The sequence below is a fragment of the Brachycentrus maculatus genome, unplaced genomic scaffold (assembly GCF_059751285.1).
Source record: "Brachycentrus maculatus isolate JH-2025_06_01 unplaced genomic scaffold, ASM5975128v1 h1tg000649l, whole genome shotgun sequence".
Lineage (NCBI taxonomy): Eukaryota > Metazoa > Arthropoda > Insecta > Trichoptera > Brachycentridae > Brachycentrus > Brachycentrus maculatus.
In genome coordinates, this window is record NW_028281385.1 from 147795 (window position 1) to 160145 (window position 12351).

At 32.8% G+C, this 12351-nt stretch overlaps 1 protein-coding gene across 1 annotated transcript; it reads left to right on the forward strand.

The window, feature by feature from the left end:
* Positions 1-1054: 1054 nt before the first annotated feature.
* Positions 1055-11727, forward strand: LOC148300834 (SET domain-containing protein SmydA-8-like). Its single transcript, XM_088274212.1, has 3 exons — positions 1055-2568; positions 10109-10293; positions 11156-11727. The coding sequence occupies exons 1-3, from the start codon at positions 1248-1250 to the stop codon at positions 11282-11284; spliced, it is 1635 nt and encodes a 544-aa protein (XP_088130338.1). The 5' UTR covers positions 1055-1247; the 3' UTR covers positions 11285-11727.
* Positions 11728-12351: the final 624 nt, after the last annotated feature.

Consider the following 12351-nt stretch of genomic DNA (forward strand, 5'->3'; position numbering starts at 1 on the left):
AAAACTGACCCCTTCTTACCTCGCTAGATTTTCGTAATTTCCTTCAATTTTCGGGAACGCGAGATCAGTTATAGCGGTCTCGGAGTGTGCCACATTCAAATATAAACCCGATAGAAATAACCGTCTCGGTTCTCTTTCTCTCGTCGCCCATAGCTATACCGATATGCGTCTACCGGCGGAGCTGAGACTATTATCAGATAGAGAGAGAACTTCCCTTTCAAACCTCCGATTCACTTCTCTCGCTCGTTCAACCGTTCATTAAAGGGCGCGCAAAATTAGTCAGCAATTGTACGAGTCTTACAGGATCGGTTAAAATACCGGTTTTTATTAACATTATTTATCGGAAAATCTGTACAAATGTAACATTACCCTCAATTTCAAAACTATATTAAAATTGACATCTTATTTTATAAATAACAAAAAATTGCGACATACTTTGTAGCGCATTTTACAATCTTATTACTTAAGTTATTCATTTACTCACTATATAATTAAGATAAAAAAATAAAACATTAAAAAAAAACAAGGATTTTTTGTAAAAGCCCTATTATGAATAGTTATCTCGAGTCCTGCGGTTCAGATACCAATCCAGTTACTTGTATAGTGACCAGGGTAAAATTCAATATATATTGCATCAAAAATCACATTATAGGAATGGATCCCGAGACGTCCAGCACGGTAGTTGAATGCGCTAACCACTTCATCCGAAGGCGGATAATATAAAAAGTATAATAACACCAAAAAAGTGGTAAACTGATTAAATGTTCATAAACGATTTTGTACTTTTCCTTAAAGTGATTCCTAATTGTTCAGATCTTTTTAGATCAATGTAGAATGATGCCTCTCATAATAATGTCGTAGTTTTGAAAAAAGCTATTTAGAATTTTTAAAATAAACTAACAGTTTTGGTATGTGCCTTAAAAGAAATAAATGCGCTAACGAAATTTAATTCAGCTTTCCGGTTAAACGGTTTATCAAAAACTGAAAATGCGTGCCCTAATAGCAAGTTGTCCCCAAAACAAAGCTAATGTTAGTTTCGCGTTGACGAGCCTCTACAGTTAATAATTAGCTACTAAACACCGCTTGCCGCTTGCGTTCAGTCCTAGACGGTCGGTTTAAATGCCTTGACGGCTATTATTTATTACATTACTTAAAATCTCGTTAAATTTGGGGATAAAACTGTTTAAAAAAATAACAAAGCGTAGTAAAAATATATTTAAGGTATTCTTTAAGATTTATTTTTCACGATGACTGGCACTGTGGAGGAGTGCCCCCGGTGCGCTGTGTGTCAGGAGCCGGCAGGACAGAAGTGCGGGGGCTGCAGGGCGGAGCACTACTGCGGCCGCGCGCACCAGAAGCAGGCCTGGAGAGAAGGCCACAGGTTCCGCTGCAGCACCTTCCGCGTGGAGTGCGACTCCGTGCGAGGCCGCCACATAGTCGCCACAAGAGACATCAAGCAAGGAGAGACAATTCTCAAGGAAAACCCCGCCCTGGTCGGACCCAAGATAGCGTGCTTCCCCACCTGCCTGGCCTGCTACAAGAGAGTCCGGCCCTCCGCGCAGCCCGATGGCACCCTGGACTACTACAAGTGCACTTCCTGCAACTGGCCCATGTGCAATGCCGAATGCGAAGTAGCCAAAAATCACGTAGAAGAATGCGAGCTGATGACGATTAGAAAATACAAATCGACCATCACGTACGCGGGCCAGGAGAAAAAAGAGTCCGCCTATTGCGTCATTACTCCTCTACGCTGTCTACTCATGAAGAAAGCTAATCCTAAGCAGTACGAAGCGATCATGAGCCTCCAGAGTCACTTGGAAGAAAGAATTAAAACGCCATTGTATAGGATACTCAAAGCCAATACTGTCACATTCATTCAACAGGTTCTCGGACTGTCGAACTTCGACGAAGAAACCATCCTCGAAATAGCCGGAATTTTAGACACCAACGCGTTCGATGTGAGAATAAACGAACTCCAAAAAAAAGCGAGAGCGTTATACCTTTCCGCCGCCATGCTATCCCACGATTGCAACGCAAACACGAAGCACGTGTTTGTGGATGATAAGTATTGCATGGCTATTATCGCTACGGTTCCTATACCCAAGGGAAGCATCATCACCGCCTGTTACACGCAGCCGCTCTGGGGAACCCTGACCAGAAGAATTCATCTGCAGTCTGTGAAGTGCTTCTATTGCTCGTGTGACCGGTGCGGAGATCCCACGGAGTTCGGGACTTACTTGGGATCCATCAACTGCTCCAAATGTAATCCTCTGAAGGACAGTCCGGAAGTGGAGAGTCTTCCTAAAATGGTGTCCACAGACCCACTGAACAATGCCGCCGAATGGAAGTGCCAGCGCTGTAACCACAGAGTTGCCGCTAAGCAGATGACCTGGGGTAACGATGCTCTCAGAAAAGAGAAACAGTTATTAGACCAGTCGAACCCTAAGTCGTTTGAAGAATTTCTAGATAAATATAAGCAGTTGCTCCACCCCACAAACTTCCATATGATAGAAATAAAATACTCCCTCATCCAAATGTATGGACACCTTCCAGGATTCACATATAACGGTGAGTATAATCAATTACTGGTTTCAAAAATACATTTTTTTTAATTACCTAACGTCCAAGAGACTCTTCAATCTAGCTACGGCTTATGCAACACCGCTTATCATGACCCTACTCAGGCTTCAACTTTATAAGTTTTATAGCCCATAGGCATATAGGCCTATAGGCTACTCGTAAGTGGATTTACTCTTTATGTTTAAAGTTACTATAATTTCATGTAATTCTTGAGTAAAAATTCTAGACAAAAATACCCACTATCTCGCTAGAGGCATGAGTTTATAGATTTCATTGATTCTAAGTTGGCAGTGTACTTAGGTATATGATTTTAGCTTAAAGATATAAAGAAATCCTGCATATTCAAGACAACGTATAATTTATATAATAAATATTAAAATTAAACATTGATTTTTAGAGTCCACTAAATTGTATTTTATTGTTAAAACACAAGTTAATAAAATTTGTGACAGTTGCTTCGCCTTGTCGTGGCATTTTCAAACTAATACATATGAATATTAAATGGACTGATGATCCATTTATATGGCTATACAATTCTAGGTACTTAAGTAATAATTGTAACGTGTATAGTAATAATTTATGGGAGAAAACAACAATTAATGGGGCATATGGGTATGTATACTTATATTATATTTTCAGGGAAAGAAATAATCTATTGACATGGCATTGTGAGACAATAGATGTTTTATAGCTTAAGACAAATGTTGGTTACATTATAATTTAGTGTTATTTGAATCCAATACATGACAACGTACATATAATACATATTATTTATAATAATAAAAAAATTCCGAATACCATCATTACTGGATAGAAATGGATAGAATGTTTAACTATCATGCTGGTGGGGTTAAAATCAGGGGGGTTAAAATAAATATTAGTTATAATTTACCCTCGTATTTATTTAATATTGACTGATACCTGAAGCGCAGGATAATCACCTTGGCTTCGTGTAAGTAACAATCAAGGTAACACTGTGTCAAACGATGCAGTACCCTATGTACTATAGGGTGCGAATAAGGGGTTGAAGAAGAATAATATCATATTTTTGATAATTATCATTATATTATTCATTAATAAGCATGATGTCATTATGATGTTTTAAACATTTAAAATTTTGATTGAAGTAATCTTTCATGAGACTTAATGACTCATGTGTAAACGTTCAAAATAACACTGTGTTTATATGACACAGTGCCCTATGCACCATTGGGGTGCGGATAAGGGTTTTATTATTATTATTATTATTTCATACAGGTGTTGATATCGCAATAATTATTTGTAAACAATTATCGACTACGAATAATTATTATGTCTGTAGTAATACGTCGACCCAAATTAAACATATTATTTAACACGACCAACATCAATCAATTGTGTCTCATAGGTAAAGATCATTGTAATACTGAAATAGTAACGTGTCGAACCAAGAAAGACTGCCAATATTCAAGTATTAATAAACACTAATGACCTTACGAAATTCGTCTTATACAATATGTAAACATGCATAACTTTTTATGTTGTGTAAAATATAAGTAAGGATTTAGATATAAGATAAGATATTTTTATATATAAGATAAGATTTTATATGATATAAGATAAGATAATTTTTTAAGATGGGAATAGCATTTATTATTTACCTTACTTATTATAAATATGGTTAAAAGATCATCAAGTGGATTTTCCTTTCTTTTGACTAAATAAAAATATGTATGTTTTTATAAATATATATATACCGTAAAGTGGGTATACATTGCACCAAAATATTGCATTTTTTCAAAAAATTGTCTATTCAGATCAGGTTTTTTACTTTTTCTGAGGTTTCAACTATTGCAATGTAATAACACATATACCTGTAACATGTCTGATATGTTTTTAAATTTTTATCTATTCTGCCTATATTTTTTTTTTATATTTATATTTTGGTGCAAAGTATCCCGGGGTAAAGTACAACTTTGCACCATGATATTTTATCTACACTTTTCGTACTAGAATCCAAATCGATGCAAAGTAAAGGCTATCCTACAAGTTTTGTTGCACCTTATGAAGGGTTTTGGCTCACAGTTCACTAAATGCAGATTATAATATTGTATAATTATGGAAAAATAAGGCACTTGATAGAATTTTTTTTTTAAATATTGAAAAATCTAACAAAAAAATTTTTTTTTTCAATACTGAAGGTTTAAAATTATATAAAATAAAAGGTGGATATTAAAACATATCGTACTACATAGGTAATAGGAATTAAAATTAAATTAGGTCTAAATATGGTCAAGTTCCGGGACGGTAAAGAAACCTCTTTTGGATTGCATTTTCGGTTCTTTTATGGAACCCGCTACATCCTTTCAAGAATATTGAAGAAAGTCATCCTTCATCGGCCACTTCCACGATTTGAGACTCTCCTGCATGGATTTAACAGCTCTGTCTTTCTTTATTTCCAAAATCTGTCCCGGAAATTTTTCTCCTTCATAATGAAATACGACATATTCTCCCACCTTCTTTTTTACTGGTCCTAATGAAACGGAAGAACAAAAACGATAACTGATTTCAGTAATCGTTTTTGTTCTTCTCCCTCTTCCTCAAAGCTTCCGTGGTAACTATAATCAGTTAATGCTAGATATGCTGGAAGTTTCGATGCAGAAGGTGGGATCATTGATGTAGTTGGTTCAGGTAGCATTTGTGTCTCGTCAACGACATTTGGATCGTGAGCAATGCTCTTACCTGGTTCTATCGGTATCGTTTTCCTGCGTTTTAAGACTGAATTCTTTGGGTTGAATCTGTTTTCTTCCAAAAACCGTTGAAAACTCTGGCGCACGTCATCGTCATACGCTTTTAATGGCAACCGATTAAGCAATTGACTAGTTTTAGCAACAGTCAAGGTTTTATGTCTTTGCAAAAATAATCTTATCCATTCAGAGCCTGGTACGTTGTTCTTTAATATTCGTACTCTTCTGCCAAATCTATCCAAATAGGCTATTAGAATGTAGCGAATGTTAAAAACACTCACTGGGAAACCGTACTCACTCATGTCTACTATGCAGTTAACGAAGGATTGCTCTTCGCCCTTGTCACATATCGGAGGTTTTCCCACAGGTTTTGTGTTCTGACCTTTGAGCTTATAGTTAATCGTCCTTCTGGGGATTTTCTTCAGCCTTTCTTTGACTGATTGCACCATTTCGAATGGCCTCCAAACACTGCTCCACTCTCTTCGGTGTAAAATCGCAGTATCGTCTGGCATAAGGCCGCTGTTTGTATGTTCTTGACATTTTTGAAAAAAAAAACCTATAGATATTTAGCAAACATGTCAAGTTGTATTAGCCGTTTTAAGACTTTTCATCAAATTAATTAACTATGGCCTTTTGTGGATACTTTGCACTTGGTGCAATGTTACCCCAAATGTGGTCAATACAAGTCAGTTCTTAAAAAAATATTATTTTTACAAAAACTTGACAATGTAACTAAAAAATACAGCATTTCAGAAAAGCAGGGCCTATCTACCTACGATTTAGAGACCACTCGCTTGTTGTAACTAGTTTCAGTATACTGATTCCACTGGATTTTTTCGGACACAATTTTCAGACAGAAAACTTTCTTTACGTTCGGACAGGAAAAACGCATTGAAGCAATAGCGACCGACTGTTACTTCTGTAAACTAAAAAGTAGATTGAAGTGCCATCTATCAGAAACAATAGAAAGTAGAATGAAAAATGACATGTATCAGAGATGACCAGCTCTACAATTTCTTTACAGAAGGTGGTGCAAAGTATCACCCATGGTGCAAAGTATACCCACTTTACGGTATATATATATATATATATATATATATATATATATATATATATATATATATATATATATATATATATATATATATATATATATATATATATATATATATATATATATATATATATATATATATATATATATATATATATATATATATAAATATATATATATATATATATATATATATATATATATATATATATATATATATATATATTTATATATATATATATATATATATATATATATATATATATATATATATATATATATATATATATATATATATATATATATATATATATATATATATATATATATATATATATATATATATATATATATATACTATATATATATATATATATATATATATATATATATATATATATATATATTATATATATATATATATATATATATATATATATATATATATATTTATATTTATGTAAATATAGTTTAAAAATAAATGTTTTCAATATTAAAATAAAATAAAATATTAAAGAAATTAAAATATTAAAATTAGAATAAATATGTAGTTACTAAGTTGATTCACTGTTCTAACAGGTGTAACGTACATAAATAACCGAAATTTCATTCAAACTTGACTCATACTAAACTATCAAAGGTTGTTAACGAGCTTTTAATGTCTTTCAAAAAATCTAAATATAAACAATATATTAATATCTAGGAATGTCATTGACGCCGAGTAGTTGATAGTTGATTTACATAGAAATGGCGTATTAATCGTTGAAAATTTAGTGTTCCTCCTCATTTAGAAGATAAATAAATACTTTCAAATACTTATTATACTTACTTATAACCCTTACCCGCACCTCATGGTGCATAGGGCACTGCATCGAATTGACGCAGTGTTTTCTTGATCATTACTTATATGAAGGCAAGGTGATCACTCTTGCGCTCAGGAACCAGTCCAGGGTAATATTAAATAAATATTACAGTGTAAAATCACTAATATTTATTTTCACTTCCCCTGGGAATCGAACCCGGGACCTCCAGCACCGTAGCTAAACACGCTGACCATTACACCACGGAGACGGACTTTTTTTTTTTTTTTTCAGAAATACTAATAATAATTACTTTTAGATACATAAATACTTTCAGATTTCAAAGGAGGATGTTAAGGCTCAGTAAGTAGCAACTTAATTTTCTCTAAATCCTCGTAACATTACATTCGGATTTTTTTCTTGAAAACTTGCATTGAAAATCTAAGTTTTTCTATGAAATAATTATACGGTTTTGAAAAGAAAAGAGATATTGAAAGGTAAGGAGTTTAAAAATATATATAAAAATATTTTTTTCTGAATATATTCTAAAAAACAAACAAAAAATATCCACATACAATAATTCTTTTAAAAAATCGGGCGTGATTAGATATGTGACCTCTCTAACTTTTCTTTGATTTTTCATAAGATTTTCTTAATGAACTTTGACAAACAATTATTAGTTTTATATCTTTAAATAAATTATCCTATCGGATTAAGCTAAAGGGAATATCTGCGTTTTAAACAAACCGGAAAATGTGTAAGTGAATTTGGTCACGGGTATTTTTATGTTTACTGACATAGCGATGTAATCCCAATATGGTCGAGTTAGTAGTTCTTTATAGATATCTACAGCATGCGCTCCTGAAGGTGAAATAGTGCGTTTGAGTCAATTAGTGACTTCGTCAGTATATTTTGTAACAAATTTTATGCATTCACTTTTTACACGACAAAACGGCATTCACGCAGAAATACGTATTTAAGACAGAAATAGCAACTTGAATTTACCAAAGAATTTGTATCTACGGATGGAAAACATTAATTTAGGCGTTTAACTCTTGAAATATAATAAATTACGCATTAAAAAAAAACCTAAAAAAACGTGCTTATTTCAATTTTTAAGCTGGTTAAAAACAAACTTAACTTAATTAAAAAAACAAGGTTAACTTAGTCAGCAACTATAAGCCAAGTACTGTAGATTTAATTTCATCAATTGATTCGGCAGTAACTTTGTGGTAAAATCTATCCATTTTTAATTTAAGTTTTACTCAGTAATTACCACTATTTCTTAAAATCTATATAGTAAAGGACATTTTTTGTAGTAAGTTTTTTTTTGTATTTATGGACTAAGTAGAGTCTACTTAGTCCATAAATGCAAAAAAACCTACTGCAAAAAAAATGTCCCTTACTGTGTTTTAAATTTGGACAGCCGACGTGTTTCGATGCATTCCGCATCATTTTCAAACACCGTACGGTATTTGAAAATCTGCGTTGCCTACGGTGTTTGAAAATTATGTGGAATGCATCGTATTTACTGACAAAAACTTAAATTAAAAACGGTAGATTTACTTTAATACCTTAAGAAAGCTGCATTAGGAAGGGGAAAAATAAATGGTAGAAACGTATTTTTACTCTAATGTGCACTCATATATTCCCATAATTATCAGTGAGCGACGGGGTGCTAGATCCCGTTAGACCTATCGCAGACTATAGAGAAAAAAAAACTTATTATTTTCGATGAACATTTTTAGCCGATATCTTAAGAATATCTGCGAAATCCAAAAAGTCTATAAAAAAGTCAGTTGAGTCGACAGTGCTGACAGTACCATGGTATATTAAGTATATGTATAGTATGTATAGAATATTTAGTAAATGTAAAGTATAGACAGGCGCTGTGGCGTAGTTGGGTAGACCCTCGACTGCAAAACTGGCATCGCGGGTTCAATTCCCGCCAATTATCAAATGAATTCGAGATATGTTTATTTTCCATTAGTCTGGGTATTCGTGATCTATTTTTCACATCTCCTTCCCTATCCTCACCATCATACCTGTAGACAAGCCTGTAAGATAGAAGCTTTATAGGTTATTCCTTTAAATGATGCACAAAAATTCCTTTAAATGCAAATCTGTTCTGTTTACTGTATTCTATCGAAATCTTAATTAAAGTTGCGACAAAACGTGACCAATCCTGTGTTAAACCATTAGAAATCATTAAATCGCACCAAAACGTAACAATTTTACAAGCTAGAATTCCTGATTACTTAAAATCATTTATAATGAAAATGTAACGTTTTGGTGAGGACCTCCATATATGGTAAAATAATATACAAATTGTCCAGTTGATTTATCCGTCGCAACCAATAATGGACGAGAATTATCCCAATTTGATTAGCATTAAAAAGCTGTTCTCTGGCATTACCATTACACAGTGAGGCGTTCTGTCCAACATCTTGGTCATGCTCCAGCCCAAGGAGACCGAGAAGAAAGCGCAACAATACGGCGGCTCCACTTTCCTGCCTTCAGACTCAGCCGATCGACGAAGTTTTTCATTTTTTTATTATTTTCTCTCATTGTCATTTTCATATCATAATCCATACCTTTATAAGCGCTCTTAAGTTAGTTTTTTTTACGAAAATGGCGCTTTATAAATCATCCAAGATTATTATTATTATTCCAATAATTCTCAACCCTTACTGGTTCAATGTTGAATCTCATTCGATATAGTTTTTTTGCTCTTAGGTCCCATGTCGGGTGTTATTCGACATTTTTGTCATCATTAGTTTTATTTATTTAAATTCCAAGCTTACATTTTTGTCACTCGTATCTATTAAAACAGTACGTGGAGCAGAGGACAAAAGATTTGTTTTCCAATTGGAATGTAACTGTGTACCTAGATTTTTTTTTTTGTGGCACCGGAAAGGGTTAAATCAGAGCGATATTGTTGTTTACAGTACTAAAGGACGCAGGTCTCGACAGGAAGATAAGCCTGTGCGAGGAGGTGCTGGAGGTCCTGGAGACGCTCCACGGGGGGATGGCTCGCGCGAGGGGGGAGCTGCTGCTGGAGCTGCAGGCCGCCAGGGTGGTGCGCGTCAAGCGGGACCTCGCCACGGACAGGATCACCAAGGCGGCGGCACAGGTGCGACACTTGCCACTGACGCGGTGGTATCATATGTGATAAAAGTAGTGAAGGACATTGGTACCATAGACTAAGTTAGGACACAAAATGCCGAACCGTCTTCTAGTAAAACGGATGGCCTGTTGACGATAGTTAACAGACCGGCTTCTCATGAGAAATTTTATGTTGTTTTCTCCCAGCAATAAGCAAATCCTGAGAAGTTACTGACTATTCCACACTACTATATCCAGCCTGTTCCCAACAAAGATTAAAATAAAACATGTTTCTAGCTAGAGGAAACAAAAATCCACTAATTGATCTATAAACTTTGTTTAAAATAAGCACGGTGCATAATAAATACAACTCCCATAAAAAATTCGACCATTAACCTAACCTGATCTAAAGTTACCAGTAACCATTAATTGCTGTTGACCTAACTATATATATATATATATATATATATATATATATATATATATATATATATATATATATATATATATATATATATATATATATATATATATATATATATATATATATATATATATATATATATATATATATATATATATATATATATATATATTTATATATATATATGTATACATATATATATATATGTATATATATATATATATATATATATATATATATATATATATATATATATATATATATATATATATATATATATATATATATATATATATATTATATACTAGGGTGACACGTCAGAAAAATCTTTGAAGGCTATAATTTTTAAATAGGCAATATTTCTTTTATAACGCAATGTAAACATTTATTATGACTTGTTACTTAATATGTTTACTGTTATCAGTACACTGTGCAACTGTAAACTAATATGTATTTTCGATTGCAGGATATGTTAGGGGATTGTATGCAAATGCTGCAAGAGGCGTCGGAAATTTTGAAAACCGAACCAGACATGAAAGACACTTTACGAAACCGATTGGAAAGTCTAGCTATGGAACTTAACGATGTCAACTAACTTACAATAATAAATTGAAATATAATTAGGTATATGGGTCCCACAATTATTATATAGATCAGTGGTTCTTAACCGGTGCTCCGCGAGCTGGTTGCAAGTGCTCAGCGAAATTATGAAAACCAAAATTTAATATGGGTACTTAGAACAATTAAAAATATCATTGAAGTTATGTGTAGTAATTAATACAGACGGTGCTCCATCAAAGGTAGGTTCATGGAAAGGATTCGGGAACCTTGGCTTAGCAATTTGGATGAAGAAATGAAAGTAGCTTTAACAAATATTACACGAAATATCGCTGAAATTTGTAAAAGCCGACAAGCTTAAATGTCACATCAAATCATTTTCGCTGCATAAAGTTTTATTGGAGTATTTCTGTATTTTTTTAATTTATATAAACTTTATGTTGCTGTAATAAAAAAATCAGTTTTATCTTTAATAAAAAATTTCTTTGTATGTTTTTTGGATCTTGAGTTTTGGTGTACCGTGAATTTTCCTTACAATCAAAATTTCTCCCTGATTTCAAAAAGGTTCAGAACCACTGATTTAGATTAGCTGAAATTATTTTAATTTTTAATGCAGTTATCATTTACGTGTATTCATTGATTTGTACGATATTTTATACTAAAAAAATACCAAATCAAGATCTCAAATGTAATGATCTAAATAATTACTAGCATATTTTGAAAGTGATATTTTGGAGAAGTAAATGGTTTTCTGTTATTTTTCATTGTCTACAGTTACAATGAGAATTTATCAGTATCTGCTCATAGAAAACTATCTCGTAATATTTTAACAATTATGGTGAATTAATTACTAATGGTAAAAACATGGCAGCATGATGAAGACATTATAAATTAATTAATTTTTACGTATAAAAGTATAATAAATAGTCACGAAGTACTTATTAAAGTTATTATCGAGGTACTTGACTACAAAGGTGGGTCTTATGAGCTTTTAAGGCGTGAAAATCCGACAGGGGATATAATGTTTTTGTTATTGTTAAATTGGTGAATTTTTGAATCTTAATAAAAAAAAATTGAAAAAAAATTCTGGTAATCAATATCAAT